The sequence below is a fragment of the Peromyscus eremicus genome, chromosome X (assembly GCF_949786415.1).
Source record: "Peromyscus eremicus chromosome X, PerEre_H2_v1, whole genome shotgun sequence".
NCBI lineage: Eukaryota > Metazoa > Chordata > Mammalia > Rodentia > Cricetidae > Peromyscus > Peromyscus eremicus.
This window is the reverse complement of record NC_081439.1, coordinates 11,152,691-11,172,756: the sequence shown is the minus strand read 5'-3', so window position 1 is coordinate 11,172,756 and position 20,066 is coordinate 11,152,691. Positions and strand designations below refer to the sequence as shown.

Sequence of the window (20,066 nt, the reverse complement as noted above, 5' to 3'; positions counted from 1 at the left end):
GGATACAATTCAAGGACTTGTACATGTTAGCTAAGGGCAAAGGAAAGACTCTCAACCTGAAACTTGTTCCAGTAAAATTAGGCTTGGTGAAACATGCCTTTAAAGCCAGTACTTAGGAGGTAGTCAGGAGGATCAGTATTTCAAGGTCATCCTTGGGTATACAGCAAGTTTGAGGTCAGCCTTGGCTACAGGGTTTCTCTGTGTAGCCTTGGCTGTCCTGGAACTCGCTCTGTAGTCCAGGCTGGCCTCGAACTCAGAGATCCGCCTGCTTCTGCCTCCCAAGTGCTGGAATTAAAGGCATGCACCACTACCGTCTGCATGAGACCCTTCTTCAAAAAATAAAACAACAAAAAAATTGTTTGAGAAATCCTTTGGAAACTTGCTTATACCTGTGGACTCTTTCATAGATTTTTTTTGTCTTTGTTTTTTGAACCAGGGTCTCACTATGCATCCCAAGCTGGCCTCGAACTCACAACCCCCTCAGTCTTCCACATTCTGGGATTATAGGTGTCTTTTTGAAATGGAGCCTAGCTATGTTGCCCAGGTTGACCTTGAACTTCTGGGCTTGAATGTTCGTATTTTGGGCACCTGAGTAGCTAGGCCTACAGGTGGTAGTAGCATGTCACCCAGCTAACGGAATTTCTTTTTGTGTGTGTCGTAGTGGAGACAGAATCCAGGGCCTTGTGCATACGAGGCCCACACTCTACCACTGAGCTACATCCTCAGCCCATCACAAGAAGTGTTCCAAAGCACATCTGCATATGTCTACAAATGCATATGAATAATGATGAAAGCCAATTACACTGAAATACAGTTATCACCGTCTATTTAATTGAAATAAAACTGGGATACAGCAGCCAGGTTTGGTGGCACAGGCCTGTAATATCAGCACTCAGGGGACAGATGCAGGAGGATCTTGAGTTTGAGGGCAGTCTAGGCGATATAGGAAGATACTGTCTTAAAAATACCTGACCAACCAATCAGGAAAAATTGGGATGCATTAATAGATGGGATGTTTAACTATAGGACTGATTTATAAAATCTGCTATTATCCAAAGCAGCGAGAAATACGAGCAGTATTTCAGATGCCTGTAAACTGTACCATAAAAAGGAAGGGACTTGTACAGGTAGGGCTTTTACTGTTGATTGGTTGCCAATGTTCATTGACTGGGAATAAATAAAGCTGAACTTCAGTTAGAGTGAAGGTGTAACACTTTCCTCCATCAAGTTGGTGGAGGTCCCTGATGGTTATCCATGTTAACAATCCCCGCTTTTCAGGGGAGGAAATGCTGAACCTATTCAGGACACCCCAGGAGAGGCTGAAAGAAGAGGCGTGTGCTCACAGTCTCCAGAAATTCCTACTGCAGCTCCGCAGACTTCCTCGGGTTCTTTGTCGTCATGGAGTTGTTGCAGATCCCCACTCTAGGCTAGCAAACTCCTCAAGCCAGCTTCTGGTTTTTCTGACAGGCAACAGCTTCTGAGTTGTATTACTTTGAGTTTTACTGCAAATCCTAACATAAAGGACAATGCATAAAAAAGTCTGTCAGGATTAACTACAAAGTGCTATTTCATTCTCACTGCTATGAGGCTCCCCACTGTGAACAGTTTATGATTTAACAGGGGTGCTACAAACGGTCAAGAACTAATTTCTCTAAAAAATATTTTTTGGGGGACTGGACATGGTGGTGGTGTATGCCTTTAATCCCAGCACTTGGGAGGCAGAGACCAGTGGATCTCTGTGAGTTTGAGGCCAGCCTGGTCTACAGAGCGAGTTCCAGGACAGGCTCCAAAGCTACAGAGAAACCTTGTCTCAAAAGCCAAAAAAAAAAAAAAAAGAAAGAAAGAAAATTTGCATTTAGTTATTGTGTGTATAGGTGTGTGGAAGCACACCACGGAGGTAACAATGTGTGAGAGTCAATTCTTTCCTTCTATCCTGTGGGTTACGAGGGTTTAATCTGCTTCTTAGGCTTAGCCATCTCACCAGCCCTAGAACTAATTTCTTTTTCTTTTCTTTTCTTTTTTTTTTTTTTGGTTTTTCGAGACAGGGTTTCTCTGTGTAGCTTTGCGCCTTTCCTGGAACTGTCTTGGTAGTCCAGGCTGGCCTCGAACTCACAGAGATCCGCCTGGCTCTGCCTCCAGAGTGCTGGGATCAAAGGCGTGCACCACCACCACCCGGCTCTTTTTTTTAAAAATTTTTTTAAAGAGTTATTTATTTATTATGTACACAGCATATATGACCACAGGCCAGAAGAGGGCACCAGATCTCATTACAGAAGGTTGTGAGCTACCATGTGGTTGCTGGGTAATGAACTCAGGACCTCTGGAAGAACAGTCAGTGCTCTTAACCTCTGAACAATCTTCAGCCCTAGAACTAATTTCTTAGACATGTAATTGGGGCCGAGTATGGTAGTGCACATCTTTAAACCCAGCAACCCAGGGTCTCATATATACCAGGCAAGCCCTATCACTGACCTGTACCCCAACACTGTTTCGGTTTTTGTTATTGTTGTTTTGTTTGAGACAGGGTTTCTCTGTGTAGCCCTGGCTGTCCTGGAACTCGCTCTGTAGTCCAGGCTGACATCAAACTCACAGAGATCTGCTTGCCTCTGCCTCCCGAGTGCTGAGATTAAATGTGTGCACCACCACTGCCTGGTTTGGTGTTTTGTTTTGTTTTTATTAAGACAGGGTCTCACTATGTAGCCTAGATTGGACTCCCTTTTGTGTGCTGGGATTAAAGGCCTATGTCACCATGCCTGGCCTGTCTCAATTTTTTTTTTTTTTTTTTTTTTTTGTTTTTCGAGACAAGGTTTCTCTGTGTAGCTTTGCGCCTTTCCTGGGACTCACTTGGTAGCCCAGGCCTGCCTCGAACTCACAGAGATCCGCCTGCCTCTGCCTCTGCCTCCCGAGTGCTGGGATTAAAGGTGTGCGCAACCACCGCCTGGCTTTCAATTTTTTTTAAAGGAGATTTATTTTCATTTTATGTGTATGACTGTTTTGCCTGCCTGCATGTATGTAAATGGCTTACGTGCATGTTTGGTAAATACGGAGGCCAGAAGAAACATGGAGATTATCAGATCCTCTGGAACTGGAGTTACAGATGGTTGTTAGCTGCCATATGGGTGCTGGGTACTAAACCCTGGTCCTCTGAATGGACAAGTGCTCCTAACCACTGAGTCATCTCTCTAATCCCTGTGTTTCAATTTAAAAAAATTAGAGAAAACAAACAAACAAACAAACAAACAAACAAGCAAGCCGTGGCGCACGCCTTTAATCCCAGCACTCAGGAGGCAGAGGCAGGCGGATCTCTGTGAGTTCAAGGCCAGAGTGGGCTACAGAGTGAGTTCCAGGATAGGCTCCAAAACTACACAGAGAAACTCTGTCTCGGGAAAACAAAATTTTCTTTAAAGTCAAAATTTACTGAGGTCTTCCATCTTTTGAGACAGGTTTTCATGTAGCTCAAGCTGGTTTCAAACCTGCTATGTATCTGAGGACGTTCTGATCCTTGTCTTGCACTCCTAGGCCTTTTATTTATTTATTTAAATATTTAAATATTTATTTATTTATTTATTTATTTGAGACAGGGTTTCTCTGTAGACCAGGCTGGCCTCGAACTCACAGAGATCCGCCTGGCTCTGCCTCCCAAGTGCTGGGACTCTAGGCGTGCGCCACCACTGCCCGGCCTATCTGGTTTTTTGAGATTGAACCTTTGTGCTTTTTAAGCAGCACTCTACACACTGAGCCCCATCTCCAACCCACTGAAGGATTTTTAAAGATAGGGTCTCATTATGTATCCTTGGCTGGCCTCGAACTGTTCAGACCAGGCTAGCCTCAAACTTGTAGAGACCTGCCTACTTCCTGTCCACCCCTCAAAGTGTTGGGACTAAAGGTGAGTGCCACCATGCCCAACTATTTTTATTATTTTTAATTGTGTATGTGTGTCCCGGGTATGTGCTTGTGAATGTAGGTGCCCAGGGAGGCGAGATATGTCCAATCCCATGGAGGTGGAGTCGCAGGCAGTTGTGAGCTGCCAGACATGGGTGCTGGGAACGAAACTTGGATCCTCTGCAAGAGCAGTGCCTACTCTTACTCTTAACTACTGAGCCAGCTTGCAGTCCCCATTCAGCTTTTTCTTAAAAGTGCCCTTTATTTGAACTTCAGGGAAAAAAAGGGCAAATTTACCTTAACGTGTTAAGATGAACAATTCATTTCATTGTCTTCCACCTGCTGAAGAAAAAGAAAAGGGACTCAGGTATTTGGTTACATTTTCCCATTTGCCAGTGGGCTGACCTACTGATTCTTATAGTTGTTGCAAGGCAGGAAAGAACCACGTGAGGCAGGACAGAAACATGCATATTGGGAAGGGGTCATGGCAGGCTCCGAAGTGAATATCCGTACCTTGTCGGCTAGCAGAGTAAGACAATGAGGAACAGTCAGAGGCTGGGGCAACTTGTTTATTCTGTTGATGGAGCAGTCTTGGGGGAGGACCTCCTTGGCCAGCTGTCCATTCTTCTTCAACTTGCAGGCCTCCTGGTATGGGGGTGAGATGGGGGGCTGTGTGGGCGGAGTATATTTGTACTCGGAGCCATCTTCTAGCTGTGGGACACAAGAGGCAGGGGGATGATGAGATGAGATGAGAATCCGAGACAGTCTCCCTGACCCATGTCCTGATGATCGGACACTCACATCCAGAGGGTAACTGCGATCCGAATCGTAGGCGCTGAGGTCCCCACAGGTCACAAAGGGCACAATAATACGGGTGGGACCATCCAGCTGGTTGAAATCTAAGTCTTAAAAAGAGGCAGAGTGAAGACTCAGGGCAAGGCCAGTTATGACACAGGCTACAGGAGCATTCAGCCCCCCCCCCCCAAACACTGGTCCATCATCAACTAGCCCTCTAGTGCAGATCACCTTCATAGGGGCTTGTCTGAGCCCTTGGTCTGGCTTTTCACTGTACTATGCCCACCCAGCATTTTACCAGCACATTCTATCAGGACCTTGTCTCACTCAAATGGGATCTGCCTTTGCCCATCAGGGGCAAGGCTACGGACCTGGACAGGGGAACATGTTTAACACAGGCGAGGTTTCCACCTGAGGGCAGTGACAGAGTTTTCCTAAGATAGAAAGGTAGGATCTTCCCTTGGTGAATGCTTAGGAGTTTGCTGCAACAGAATTTCCACCAGGACCAAGAGCTACCACTGGAGGACAATCTGAACTGAAGCTCCCTTTAGTACAAAATATCCCTAAGCGGGTAGAACTGCCATCAGGGTGGGAGGCTGAGGGCCCTCAAGAGAAATTAGGTGCATGTGGGTAGTGCAGTTTCCTGAGGCATGGGCCACCAGCTTTGGCTCTCACCGTACGAGTGGTCCAGCAGGGGTCTGGTCAGGTCTGGAATGAAGCCCTCAGGAGGGTCATAACCCCGGCAAACAGCAAAGGCCTCTGTGGGGAGAATCTGAAGTGAGAGGTGACTCTCTGTCACCTCAACCTTGCGTGAACACATGCCAGTCACCCCCTTGCCTATGAGGCCTCCAGGCCACTGACCAATGCTGGAGTTCCGGCTGCTCTTGGGCTTGGCACACAGCACACTGGAGAAGAAGACACGAAGCTGGCTGTAGAGAAGAGATACATCCCGGCCTCGGAATATCTGTCGGGTATGGGAGGCAAGATGGAGAGGTAAGGGCGCTCCCCTCCCACGAACCTTTCTCAACACTCCCCAGGTCCCCCAAGGCTCACCTTGGCTACAAAGCAGCCCCCTAGCTTCAAAACATGCGTAGCAATGTTGAGAGCCTGTGGGAAGGACGGAGGGGTACAGTGGAGGCTGAGGCAGAGGTAGCCAAGAGAGGGCTAAAGGGGAGCAGGGGCGACCACCAGGTTTACTCACAGCTAGCAGGAGCTGGGCCTGCATGTACTCATCGACATCATGGAGGCCAGTGACTGTAGAGAGAGGAACAGCGTTAGGGGACCCTCTCATTTGATCTATCTTCTTATACCAGAGATTAGAAAACTACAGACATTACTTTCAGGCCTTCTCATTGCTAAGGTTCTGAAAACAGAGTACTGCCTTCCAACTGGATTTGAACTCTGACCCCTGGCACCTGGGAAGTCATTCCAATTCTGGAAACTATTTGTCCCATAAGCAGTACTAGCATTTCGACCTCTAGCCCAGATGGCTCCTCTGAGCTTAATTTAGATTGGCCCCAGAGGCTCAACAAGTCCAAAGCCAATTTTCTACTACTCTTACTCCTCTACCAGCTCCTCTGATCCTTCCAGTTGTTCGTGTCAAAAACCTTAGTCCCTGTGACCAGCTCTGGCCCCCATCATTCTCACATGCCAGACGTTAGCAAATCCAGCCAGCTCTATTTTCCAAATGTGACTCTCCTCGCCGGACACTGGAATCCTTCACTCCTTCGCAGTACTGCAGTGTCCAGCGCCTCCTGGTGTCCCTGCTTTTACCTCTGCCCCTCACACTGCTTAAGTAGCCTGAGGGGTATGTACAATCACCATCCCAGCCAGGCAGGCTTCCTTGGTCCACAACCCTCAGGGTTTGCTCCAGGTTCTCAGTATGAAGAGCAAGACTGTAACTGGCCCATCAGCACGTGCCCTATCAACTCTTCTGGCTGTCAATGGAGCCTTTCTTGTCTACTTTATTTAAAATCCCAACAGGGATTTTACTTTAAAAAAAAAAAAAGTAGTTTTTACTTCCTTGGCCTGTTTCAGTGACTTCCCTAGAGTACCTATGACCGTTTTTAGTTTATCTAATTATCTGGATATTAAAAATTATAAATTGCTATTAGTTTCATATATTTCTAAAACTTAACTTTTTAAAATTGATGTGGATGTGGATGTGTGTCTGTGTTTGTGTCTGTCACATGTGTGTGCCCATGGAGGCCAGGAGAGGGTGTCAGATCCCCTGGAGCTGGCATGGATGGCTCATAAATGAACTGGGGTCCCTGGAAGAGCAGCTGGAATTCTTAACCACTAAGCCAGCTCCCCACCCCGCTACTTTTAGTTTTTGAGACAGGGCCTCTCTAGTCCAGGCTGACCTTGAACTCTAGTGATCTTCCTGCCTCAGTCTCCTAAGAGCTGGAATTAGAGGCACTGAGGCCCCAGCTCAACTGTCTCTTTTCTATGTATTCCCACTAAAACATTGACTTCACAAGGCCAGAGGTCAGTGGGATTTATTTATGCACACTTTCCCAACACAACACGTGCTTAGAAAATGATTTGAATAGACAGCTGGCTGAAAACCAAGAACACAGGATGGGACAGGCAGTCGTACGAAAAGGCAGAAGGGTGGACAAAAAGCACAAAGCTGGGGGGCAGGAGGTATGCCTTCGAGGCGGGCAGAACACTTGCCTAGCATACGTGAGGGTCCCTCCATTTCCATCACCATGAAATAGTTAAAAAAAAACCTTGAAAGGCGGTGAGAAGAAAGCTGGAGAATGAGAGCAGGGAGCAGAGGTAGGGAGACACTGACAGAAAGGAGGAAATGGTGAAAGCAGAGCGGGAGAGGGAGAAAAGAACCGAGCCAGGAGACAGAGGTCACCCCACACCCCGTTTACCATCAGGAGCCCCGTCACACACTACTAGGTCGGCAGGGCAGCCCTCAAAGTGCTTGATGATCTCCTTGGCAGTGGAAAGCTATAGAGAAAAGGGGATGAGTGGCTTCGGTGCCCCTCTGCTGCCCTCACCCTCAAATCCCACCTGCCCACAGACAGCCCTAGCCTCAAAGCCTCTGAGACGGCCATGTTCTTAGGCTTTGCCTGCCCAAGACCAGGTTCCATCTCTAGCGACCCATCCTCACCATCTTTTGGTATCTCTGCAATATAATCTACTGGCTGTCTGCTGTTAATCTGTCTTTCTGTTTGTCTCTGATACAGGGATAGAACCCAGTATGCTTTGCTCATGTTATACAAGTGTTCCAGTGCTAAGCTACATCTCCAATCTCCCTCCTCTTTCTTTTCCTTTTCTTTCTTCTTCTTCTTCTTTTTTGTTTTTGTTTTTGTTTTTGGAGACAGGGTTTCTCTGTGTACTTTTGGTGCCTGTCCTGGATCTCGCTCTGTAGACCAGGCTAGCCTCGAACTCACAGAGATCTGCCTGACTCTGCCTCCCGAGTGCTGGGATTAAAGGCAAGCGCCACTGCTGCCCGGCTCCTCTTTCTTTTTTATTTAAAATAATTTTAAGGGGCTGGTGAAATGGCTTAGCAGGTAAAGGTCCTTGCTGCCAGGTGTGGTGACCCGGAGTTCCATCCCTAGAACTCACATAACGGAAGGGAAGAACTGACTCCTCCAAGCCGTCCTCTGACCTCTATATGCACACCATAGCACACAAGCACCCACATATATACACACGACAAATAATAAAAAAAAATTAATCAACTCATTAAAAATATTTTTATTTTTGTCTCCCTTCCTTTTTCCTTTCTTTCTTTCTTTCTGTTTTTTTTTTCTTTTTTTTTTTTGGTTTTTAGAGACAGGGTTTCTCTGTGTAGCTTTGCACCTTTCCTGGAACTCACTCTGTAGACCAAGCTGGCCTCGAACTCGCAAAGATCCACCTGCCTCTGCCTCCCGAGTGCTGGGATTAAAGGTGTGCACCACCACCTCCTGGCTCCTTTTTCTATTTTAAAAATGTATATAGGTGTTTTGCCTGTATGTATGTTTGTGCTCCACATGTATGTCTGGTGCCGGGCAGGCCAGAAGATGGCATGACAATCTCTGGGACTGGAGTTACAGACAGTTGTGAGCCATTGTGTGGGTGCTGGGAATTGAACCTGGGTCCTTTGCAAGAGCAACCAGTGCTCTTGACTGCTGAACCATCCATCTCTTCAGCCCCTAAAATATTTTAAAAACTGCATTTATTTATTCATTTCTTGTGTGTGTAAAGTTTAGGTCCATGTGCAACTGTGTGCACACGGAGGTCAGGATTGAACTTGGTCACCTGGTTTGTCGGCAAGCACCCTTACCTACTGAGGCCACCTTGCAGCCCTCTCTCTCTTTAATTCTGAGCTACAGTCTCATCACAGAACTCAGGCTAGCTTTGTATTTATTACCCCTCAGCCTCAGCCTTCTACATCCGAGGATTACATATTACTTCCACTGTTTGTATCGCTTTGCTTCTCTTCCAGTTTCTATAGCCCCCAAGTAGAGCCTTCTCCCAGGATAACCCCGATACTCTGTCATGCGCTCACCTGAGTGATGTCCCCCTGTATCTGTATCACGCCTGCGAGTGGAGCCATAGCCTGCAAGTCCACAGCCACCACCTGACCGGAACTCTGGCCCCTGTGGACAGCACAGTCCATGTCAGCACACTCTTTACCCCTAGCCCTTCCTGCTTCCCACCGCTTCACCCTCCCAGACCTCCACTCACCTAACCTTCTGGCTCAGCACCTGGCTCCAGCTGCCTGGGGCTGCACACAGGTCAACTGCTCGTTTCACACCTGCACATACACAGTGAAGACATATTTTGTCAGCTGCATAGACCTTTCTCACCTGAGGCCCCTACTACAGTGAGCTCTGCAGAAAAGCGGCCTTCTCTTCACTCCCAGGTCACTTGGCCACCAAATTAGGCACCTTGGAAGAGTTGAAATTCCTCATCCAGTTGAAGTAGCTTGAAGGCACTCCGGGCCCGCCAGCCATTCTCCTTGGCCAGGCGGTAGTAGACATCCCGTTTATCCTTTGACGTCCGTCCCATCTCACTCTGCTGGTAGGCAGTGAGCTGACACTGTCCTGTAGGAGTAAACAGGGTAGGTAATAGGATAACACCTACCTGCACAGGGCAGAGAAAACAAAGTCCACTTAATTGAGTTCATGTGACCCATCTGACAGTTCATTCAACACATGGAGACTGAAGCCCTGACAGGCTCCCATCACTGTGGGTACCACAGACTCCACAGTTAATGACCTACTATTGACCCTGCCCACCTCCTACTCTCACTGACATGCTACACAAGTAACCTCTCTCTCTCTCTCTCTCTCTCATTTTCTCTGCTCATTTCATCTCTATTATTTCATCTTCTAGTTATTTCCAGTAGCTCTAGATTCACAGAACCCTACTCCCCCCCATTAATTCCATGCTTTTCACACCTAATACCTTGACACAACTTTACTCCATCTCCCACAGCCTAATCTCTCTCTCCACTCTGCAGTCCATCAATCCCTTAAAAGATCAGGCCTCCAGCCATTAATTACCACCACCTTAATCTCCAGTAATGCCTAGAGAATCATGACCTGTTAGGTCTCTATCATGCGCATTTATTAGCTCCATTAACTCAGCTCTCCAACCAACCTCTCAAAGATCACACTAGTTAGTGGCCCTCAGTATCCTTTTCATCAATACACACATTGCCCTGCATGCTCACACAGCTTCTGTTTCTTCTTTCTTCACTCCCCCCACGAGGCCTTTTATCACTCTGCCTACCCATCTCTGTTATTCTCTCCATAAACCTCACCATCATCGATTATTATGTAGACTGCTGACTATCCAGAACTCTCAGGAGTCACACTCTCATTAGTGATTCCTTCATTAGCTAACCAGTGAGTGCACTCTATCGGTCTCCATGAGCAACTCAACTAAAATATCATCAGCCTTCATTAATTTTCTGGTGGACACAGCACTGTACGTCTAATACCTTAAAGACTCAACTTCTATTAACATCCCCAAGTCAATCTTCATGACCTCATTGATCATCACCCTATCAGCCTCAAGGTGGTCCAGTGGTTAGTAGATCAGTTGTGTAGCTACATGTTGCAGCCCCTTGAGTTCACTCAGCATTCCAGTTTCCTGCTCTAGGTAAACTTCCCAGGGCTTGACTAAACTATGCAGCTGCAACATCGAGAATGAACCCCCTCCATCCCAACAGGGTAAGCATGCCTACAGTCTTGGTCCTAGTTTGTCCTCGGTGCCCCAGGACCTACTTTAGCTCTTGGATAGGGTGGGAGGCTGGATCACCAGCTTCAAGAAGAGTGTGCAAGCCGGTGAGAAAAGGTAGGACTTCAGTTGGTGTTCGAAGTTGACCCGAAGGCCTGTTGCACATACCTAGAGGTTGTCGCAACGTGGCAAACTTTGCATTGTGAAACAGTTAAGCTCCACGGAGGTCCAGAGCAGAGCAGAACGTCTGACGTTAGTCTCGTCATCATTTGTCGACATATCCGGGCCACAGGAACTTCTATTCCCAGAATGCAACTGACATTGATTAGCCAATAATGTTGCAAGGCAACTGAACCCGCTCTTTGTTCTTTGTTTCAAGGCCAAGGTCGTATAGCCGCCCTCAGGGGGGCGAGGCAGCAAGATCGCGAGTTCTCGGCTTATCTGGCCTATAGAGAGAGACCTTGGCATGGGAAACCCCCACCCCGCTCCACGCACTCGCACAAAAAAGCAAGATAAAGGAGGCCAAGATAACTTACTTAGCCGCCTCTTTTTATATCCTGGTGGTCATTGAGCCTATGTACTACATTTCCCAGAATTCAGCGACGTGACCACGCCTATTCTCTTTAAGTCTGGCGGGAAGGGAAATTACGCAAGGTGGTGGCGCGTCACTAGGCGGCGCAGGAAAGCTTGTTGCGAAAGTACGCTAATGGAGAAGCTACCGCGTGCAATTTTGAATCCTACTTGTACTGGTTGATTGCAGTGCTTTCAATTTTGCCATCTGAGAACTTTAGGTTTCCCATCTGAAAAATGGAGATAATCACCGATGAAGATTCACGGTGTTTGAAAAAAAATTTTTTTCTTTAAAAAAAAAAAAAGATTCACAGTGTTAATTGGAGAGTTAGAAAGATGTACATCCTTTCCTAATTATATACTTTGCAGTATTTTGGGAAACATTTTAACCCCCACGCACTACTAAAAAGCCTATCTATGAATGTGTGACGCGGCACACTGGGTAAAGGCTCTTGCTGCCAAATCTGACCACTTGAGTGCGATTCACCGCACTCCCACCCCTACATGCACACTATGACACGTGCCCCCTCCCCAAATAGAGAAATTAGTTAATACGTAAGTATGAATAAAAGTTTAAAGCATGTCAGGCGGTGGTGGCGCACGCCTTTAATCCCAGCACTTGGGAGGCACAGGCAGGAGGATCTCTGTGAGTTCAAGGCCAGCCTGGTCTACAGAGTGAGATCCAGGACAGGCTCCAAAGCTACACAGAGAAACCTTGTCTCGAAAAAACAAACAAACAAAAAAAAGTGTAAAGCATATGTGTATGTGCATATATTAGTGTGTGTTTGCTCATATGTCATGGCCTAGTGCAAAAGATAAACAGCATTTTCCGTGTATTAGGCACTAAGTGCTGTCAGTGATATGCTGGTAAATGGTTAACTGGCTTTTGGCAGGGTAGGGAGTTGGGTCTGTTTGTAGCTTTTGTTAGTTTCCATGGTTTATGTATTATCCATCATCTGGTCAGATTTTAAGTCACCCATGTGTAGTCTGAACACATTATGTATTAACTGGACCGTATAATGGGAGAAATGGCTTCAAAAGCATAGAAAATGAACGAAATACAGTAAGATAATTAAGAAGTGATAAGTTTTAAATATCTATTACCTTTATTTATTATTACTATTATTATTATTATTATTATTATTATTATTTTTGGTTTTTCGAGACAGGGTTTCTCTGTGTAGCTTTGTGCCTTTTCCTGGGACTCACTTGGTAGCCCAGGCTGGCCTCGAACTCACAGGATCTGCCTGGATCTGCCTCCCGAGTGCTGGGATTAAAGGTGGTGCACCACCACCACCACCACCGCCCGGCTCTATTACCTTTAAAAATCCAATCCACTTCATTGTTAAGTCCGCAGTATTATATTTTCTTTTCTGTCTCTCCCTGTCTCTTTCTTTCTCTCTCATTGGTTTCAGTGTACGTCAAGCTGGCCTCCAACTCATGAACCACTCCCCATCTTCCAAATGCTGAAGTTTGAGCTGCTCCCCCACCCCTCATACACTGTTCAGTATTTCGTATTTTATTTCCTTAAGACAAGGTCTCATTATGTAGTCCTGGCTGTCCTGGAACTCACTACGTAGACCAGGCTGGCCTCAAATTCACAGAGATCCACCTGCCTCTGCTCCCTGAATGCTGAGGTTAATCCGTATTTTGGTTTTTTAAAGATTTATTTATTTTCATTTTGTGTGTATAAGTGTTTTGTCTGCATGTATGTGAAGAAAACACTCATGCCTGCTGCCCAAGGAAGTCAGGTGTCAGATCCTGGAAGTAGAGTTATGGATGATTGTGAGCCATCATGTGGGTGCTGGGAACTGAACCCCCTCTTCTGCAAGAGCAACAAATGTTCTTAACCGCCAGGCAGTGGTGGCGCACCCCTTTAATCCCAGCACTCGGGAGGCAGAGCCAGGCGGATCTCTGTGAGTTCAAGGCCAGCCTGGGCTACCAAGTGAGTTCCAGGAAAGGCGCGCAAAGCTACACAGAGAAACCCTGTCTTGAAAAACCAAAAAAGAAAAAAGAAAAAAAAAAACCAAACAAATGTTCTTAACCATGGAGCCATCTGTTCAGCTCCATTGTTTTCTTTTTAACAATAGCTATTTAGCAATCAGTTTACAAAATCCCTGAAAATTGAACTAGCTCACTTGTGAAAACCTATAAAGTTGTTTCCAGTGTACTGCTGAATTCTTAAAATGTTATTTTTAGATTTATTTTATGTGTGTGCATGTTTTGCCTGCATGGATGTATGTGAATCATTTGCATGCCTGGTTACTTCTGAGGTCAGAAGAGGGCATTGGATCCCCTGGGACTGGAGTTTCTGATGACTGTGAGCTGCCTTGAGGGTACAGGGAATCAAACCAGGGTCCTCTGGGAGACCAAAAAGTGTCCTTAATAGCTGAGCCATCTCTTCCGCCTCCTGAATACAGATATGCTACTAAATTCCCCCCCATTCAATTTAATTCTTACAACCCAGGAGCTAATTATCCTTAACTTACAAAGAGGAGACTGAGGCAAGGAAAGGATACATATTATGGCAAGTGTCTAAACATACATAATTTAACATACATGTATAAGAGTGTATAAAAATACAGTGATGTATAATTTTAAATTACATAGTGGTAAACAAACAGTAAAAACAGGTCACATGTAAATAAAAATATATAATAGTAAATATTTGGTTTTTCGAGACAGGGTTTCTCTGTGTAGCTTTGCACTGTTTCCTGGAACTCACTTGGTAGCCCAGGCTGGCCTCGAACTCACAGAGATCCATCTGGCTCTGCCTCCCGAGTGCTGGGATTAAAGGTGTGCGCCGCCGCCGCCGCCGCCGCCGCCGCCGCCGCCGCCGCCGCCGCCGCCGCCGCCGCCGCCGCCGCCACCACCACCACCACCACCACCCAGCTAATAGTAAATATTTTATATATTGTGTATCGTGTATAAAACCTAGGTATCATTCTACACATATACAATGTATTTGATAATACTATTTGTATGGTACTGTTTCTGTACATTTAGTAAAGTAACTGCATTAAATACAGATATGCTACTAAATAAATAGATACAAACTGTTGTATTTTCTTTTTGAGATAGGGTCTTGCTATACAGCCCAGGCTGTCCTTGAGCCTCAGCCCTCCTGCCTTAGTCTCCCAAGTGTTGAGATAACAAGTGGAACATTTGATACCCAGCAAATGTATGATGCTTTGTCAGGTGGTGATTCAGGAGGATGAAAAGAACAGGCAGTGAAGAAAGGATTACGTTGCCTTTTCTTCCTTTCTTTTTTGAGACAGGGTTTCTTTGTGTAGCTTTTGGAGCCTGTCCTGGAACTCACTCTGTAGCCCAGGCTGGCCTCAAACTCACAGATATCCGCCTGCCTCTGCCTCCTGAGTGCTGGGATCAAAGGCGTGCGCCAACACCACCCTGCGCCTTTTCTTCCTTTCTAGATGAGATCTTGAGCTGGTGCCCTGCACCTGGTGGGTTCAGTCCATTTTTCTGCCTCAGCCTTCAGAGGAGATTGAACTGTAGTTTGTACCGTGGTACAGAGCTGCGTCATTATTTTAGATAAACAGTCAGCTGCTGGGTAAGGCTTCTCTGAGAAGGTGACTCCCGAGCTAAGACCTGCAGAAGGGCACACTCTGGGAATATCTGGAGGAAGTGCATTGCAGGAAGAGGGAACAACAGATGCAGAAAGCAGAGTGGGAAGGAGTTTGGAGAGTATTCAGAGAACTGAAAGATGGACTTTTTGTGCCTTTGAATGCGAGGTTCATCAGGTGGAGGGAGGTTCCTTTAGTGATGTTCTCTGCTACCTCCCACTGCCTAAAACAGGGCCTGCTCACAGCTGGTTATTGAAAGTCTCCTCTTGTGGCTTTATTCCTTCATTTTCTTCTCAATATGTTCTGTTTTCGTTCCTCCACCCGGGTGGGGTCTTATGCAAATAAGGTAAACCTTCGAGCTGCATCCCCAGCCTGGCTTTCTGGATTAATATTTTTTTTTAAGGCAGGGCTTGGTGGTGCACACCTTTAATCTCTGCACTCAGGAGGCAGAGGCAAGAGGATCTCTGTGAATTTGAGGTTTGAGGCCAGCCTGGTCTACAGAGTGCTTTCCAGGCCAGGCAAGGCTACAAAGAAAAGTCCTGTCTCAGAAAAAAAAAAGTGTGTGTGTGTGTGTGTGTGTGTGTGTGTGTGTGTGTGTATGTGTGTACATGCACACATTTCTATGGTGCTTGTCTGGAGGTCAGAGGACAACTTTTAGGAATTTGTTCCTGCCTTCCACTTTGTCGAGGTAGGTCCTCTTACTGCTGTTCTACGTAGCCCAGGAAGTTGGCATGCTAACTTCTGGGCTATTCTCCTGTGCACTATATGGGGATACCAGATGAATAGCACTGCATGCAGCGTTTGACATGAGTTTTGGAGATCGATCTTGGGTCATCTCACTTGTGTGGCTAGTGCTTTTTACGCACTGAACCACGTCCCAGACTCTAATTCTTGAGAGGTCCTATGAAGAGACAGAAAGATTCCTGAAGGAGATTTTTTGTTTGTTTGTTTGAGTTCCCTGGATAGGGCTGTGATGGGGCCCTGTTGTGTAGCAACAACCACTCAAGGTACCTGAGAGTCAAGGACGGAGGGACAGCTTGAGATGCAGCTCAGTGGTCGAGCACTTGCCCGTGTGTGTGAGGGTCTAGGACGGAGGTTCTCAGCGGAGCCCTATCACCACGAAAGAAACAAATGTTACGTTAAATGAAAAGGCAAAGCCGCAGTGTCCTCAGTGGAGCTCAAGAGAGTCTGGTGGTGTTACGGGAAGCTGGCTCCCATGCTACAGTAAACAAGTGTGAGGAAGGAAGGGTTCCAACAGGCCACTGCTCCACAAGCGAGGAGGGGGTGCCAGGCATCGGGGGCCATGTTCATCCTGTTGGATGCCTTCCTATGTCCTGTTTTCTTGTGGGTCACAAAGAGGATGTTTAATTTTTAGCAAAGAAACTTGCTTCCTCCAGCAGGGCTCAGGGTTTTGGGGGCAGTAGCCAGGCTCTGAATTCCTCACGCTACTGGAGTTACTAGTGTCACCTAACAAGACAGACTGGGCCACCTGGCTCAATAAGGCAACGAAAGAGACAAATTGACAGTGAAAAGCAGGAAAAGGAGATTGAATCAACATGGGCACTTTGGAAAGAAGAACAAAGAGATCAGTGGCAATCTTCCACCCAGTCTAGCTTGGGTGATCTGACATAGGGTTCAGGTTTAAGTAGGGGGTCAGAGCTACGGGTAGCCATGCAGTCCCAATCAAGGTGTGCTTCTGCGGCTGCGTCAGACCGTCAGGTGTCTGTCTGCTCCAGGCTCTCCAGCAAGGTAGCTTGACAAGTTAGAAAACCTCTTTCCTCGAGACAACGTTTCCCCCTGGCTGGCCCCAGATTTCAGCCTTTTTCTTTACCCAGCATGAGATTCCTGGGGAAATTCCAATTTCTTGGGGGGCATTGTTTCAATCGCCTAATAGCCCAGGGAAGGGACACAAGTGTCTCTTTAGAATATCCTCATCCCTGCCAGGCAAGCCAGTTCCACCCAGGCTCTTCCCGGAGCCAGCGGCTCCCACCCAGCACCCCACTGAGTGTAAAGGTGTCCTCCCCACCACCTCCTGAAGAGGTCAAGGAGGGGTGCAGCTGCCCAGAGAGGGCATCTGAAGAGTATGAGGAGGAAGAGGAAGCCTGGGCCTAGACCAGCTTCAATCACTGTGTTGAGGGCAGGGGTGGGGTGGGCAGGCAGGGGGTACATGGACAACTTTGAGGGACAGGAAGGGACTGAAAAGAGTTCCCCAGTGGGGTGCCTGCATGAAAGGACAGATTAAAATCCTAAATGCAGAAGAGTATGTGTGTGTGTGTGTGGGGGGGGGGGTGGTTGCTTTACAGACTATCCATTCATTTCAAAAATATATAGTCAAGTAAGTAAGATGGGCTAAGCATTGTTATAAGTTTTACTTTAGAAATTTATCTCCCCTATAACTTCCTAAATTAGGCATTATCTTGCTCTTGAGGAAGCTGAGGCAAGACAAAATTCAGGAATTTCTCATGACCACAGAGCTAAGGAGTGGCTGAGCAGAGAAAACTTTGCCAAAGAGTTGCTCTGCTGTTGTCCTGCTCCTGGATTCTTAGCTATTTTTAATGAAAATCGGGGCTCTTCTTGAAGAGCTGATAATCTTTCTCTTGTTCTAATTTATTTTTGAGACAGTTTCATCTAGCACAAGACGTCCGTGACTCAAGACCTTCTTGTCTCAGCCTCCACGGTGACCAGGCATGGGTCGCCATACCCTGCTTACCAAAACAACTTTTAGTTGTCGAAATAGGAATGCCAAGTGTCACACCAAGCCCTGCTTTACTGAAGCACCCAGTCCTTCAACGACCTTGAGTAGGAGTCTGACGAACTAACAAAGTGTTCTGCTCTCTGGCACAACCTCAAGGCTGCAGGCATACTTAAGAACATCCGCTCCTCCTATCACAGGTTGTCCTACACAGCCAGATCCCACTCGCTCTTCGCTGTGCTTGCTGCCAATATATGTTGCACATCTGATGTGTACAGTGCTTTGAAACTTCGAGAGGCTAAAAATGGAGCTGACAGGCTAGCTGACGGTTCATTGCCCCATCCTGGCTCCTTTGACAGATAAATAATAATAATAGTAATAATAATAATAATAAAAATATTGCACTTGATGTTTGGAATTTTTTGACTCTGCTGTGTGCCTGGTAGCTCTGTGGTGGGCAATACTGAAGAGCTGACGAAGGTTCTGGCAAGGGAGATTAGTGATCAGAGCGGTAGGCTGAGGCTGAGAAATGGATAGGTGCATGGGTGGGTGAGGGTGTCTATTTTTTTCCCCCAAAGTACATTAATTCTTTAGACAAGAGACTTTAGGTTTTTCTTGAAGTGTAAATACTTGCCTCTCCCCCACTTAGTCACATGGGCCAAGGCTTCTGCTGACAGGTGTCTTTTTCCCTGGCCAGCCTGAAGTACAGATGTGTAATGAGTCTAGGTGGGGGAGGGTATCAGAGGAGAGAGAAATCCTAGTAGGCCTGAATAAAAGGGAAGGAGACAGCTTCTGGAGTGTGCCCCCCCCCACCGAACCGTGTGTGATGTGTAAGATGTGTGCGTGCGTGAATATTGTGGGTGTATCTTATGTGTCTGGTCATGTTTTCAGCCATGACCACAAGGATACAAGCTGCAGATGTGCCTTCCTGTTTAGTGGCCTGGTGGTGTCTTCCTTCTACACCACCACCCCAGTTGAACATATTTGTTTTCTGGCAACCAATGTGCAGTACCGTCTGCTTGTGCCATTCATCTGTATGGAGGTGTGTGTGTGGCTTAGGTGTTTATGTGTGGTTTTTGTAAGACTTGTGGGTGCACTTCTCACATGTGTTTTCTCCATGTGTCTGCTGTGGCTGTGGTTATGCCTTTCTTTGGTGAGTGGCTACACGTGTGTGTAGTATGGGTTTTCTTGGAGCTATTGCATTTATACTATCTCGATCCTTGTTTCTTCCCCTTGCACATTTAGGTATATTTTCTGATTTCCCCTTTGCAACATCATAAGCGTACGTTCTGCATTCCTGCAGCTCTTATTTATATGCCTTTGTACGGTTTCTCTGGATGTTTGATTTCTGAATTCTTGTGTTTGTGCTTGGGCTGTGTGTGGCCATGTGCTTCAATGCAGATAGGGGGGTGTGCATAGCCCTGGGTTTCTCTGTACCATCATCATCTTGTTTGCTTGTGACTGCCTGCTTCTCTCTGACCAGAGCTGTGTGTGGCTACATGTGGCCACAAGGGCACACTCGAGAGCCCTCGGACACAGAGGTAGCGTTTTGAGGCTGGGATGAGGAAACTGGCCTCTGGCAGCATCTGACCTCAAGTGTAGAAAAGATGTAGGAATGCACTGTGCTCTGTGCACTCATCTGTGTGCCCATCTTTGCACGCTGAGCAGCTGCGAGTCTGCGTGGGATCAGTCGGTTGGTTCTTTTGGTGTGCCTGTGAGTCCATGGGCAACTTTGTCTCTAAATAAATCTGCTGCCAGTTTATGTGCTGTGTGAGGCTCTGATTCTGTGGGGGACACTTGTAAAACTGATATGATCAGCACGGCTGTGAGTTTCTGGCTGTCCCGTTAAGCCTAGGTACTCCATGAGTCCATAGCGTGTTCCTGTCTCTCAGCCTGAATTTGTGGGTGATTGTGAGTCTTTGTGGGCATCCCTGAGTCCCTGGATGGAGCTAGGAAGGAGCTTGTTGTGTAGCTGTGATCCCTGAGTGTGCAAGAGTCTTTTCTATTGTGGGGAAGTAGGTGGGGGTGGGGGCATCTAGGCTACCTTTGAAGGCGCAGCCAGCTTCTGGCCTTTCCGGGAATTCTATGCTCCCTGTAGGGGGTAGGCAGGCAGACCAGGTTCCACATAGAGGCTTCTCATCCACCTGGGCTTCAAGCAGCCTAGTCTAGTTAAGCTAGGATTCCATGCCTGACTCCCTGTAAGGAACTCATGCCTTGTCTGGGACAGACATGCCTGTCACATCTTCGGATGTTCGAGAACAGATAGACCTCCATCTCTGACAGTGAGATAGACTGTGTGAGACTCTTCAATTAGGGTATGGACAGGCCCCACCCAATGCCTAGGCTGGGCTCCAAGACTC

The 20,066-nt window shown here is 46.9% G+C and overlaps 1 protein-coding gene across 5 annotated transcripts; it reads right to left on the bottom strand.

Annotated features, from left to right (window-relative positions):
- Nucleotides 1-824: 824 nt before the first annotated feature.
- Ftsj1 (FtsJ RNA 2'-O-methyltransferase 1) lies at nt 825-11,345 on the bottom strand. Of its 5 annotated transcripts, none has more exons than XM_059250360.1 (13): nt 10,911-11,345; nt 9,567-9,722; nt 9,364-9,433; nt 9,185-9,275; nt 7,560-7,638; nt 5,879-5,931; nt 5,731-5,784; nt 5,539-5,641; nt 5,353-5,436; nt 4,684-4,787; nt 4,396-4,593; nt 4,180-4,224; nt 825-1,511 (listed from the first exon to the last, which is right to left on the bottom strand). In XM_059250360.1, exons 2-12 carry the CDS (start codon nt 9,685-9,687, stop codon nt 4,189-4,191), a joined length of 993 nt encoding a protein of 330 aa, XP_059106343.1. In that variant the 5' UTR covers nt 9,688-9,722; nt 10,911-11,345; the 3' UTR covers nt 825-1,511; nt 4,180-4,188. The 5 variants fall into 5 exon arrangements, with proteins under 5 accessions (XP_059106343.1, XP_059106344.1, XP_059106346.1 ...); XM_059250361.1 differs by having other exon boundaries at nt 4,180-4,221; nt 11,032-11,344; XM_059250363.1 differs by having other exon boundaries at nt 4,180-4,221; nt 4,684-4,781; nt 11,032-11,341.
- Between the last annotated feature and the right edge of the window lie 8,721 nt (nt 11,346-20,066).

What these genes read in the sequence shown, in the direction of transcription:
- Ftsj1 (XM_059250360.1), bottom strand. Translation starts at nt 9,687, where the DNA reads ATGGGACGGACGTCAAAGGATAAACGGGATGTCTACTACCGCCTGGCC. An exon ending in AGGCCCAGCTCCTGCTAGCT is followed by an intron (nt 5,785 to 5,878) that starts GTGAGTAAACCT and finishes TCCTTCCCACAG; the next exon opens with GCTCTCAACATTGCTACGCA. An exon ending in TTACTCTGCTAGCCGACAAG is followed by an intron (nt 4,225 to 4,395) that starts GTACGGATATTC and finishes CTTTTTCTTCAG; the next exon opens with CAGGTGGAAGACAATGAAAT.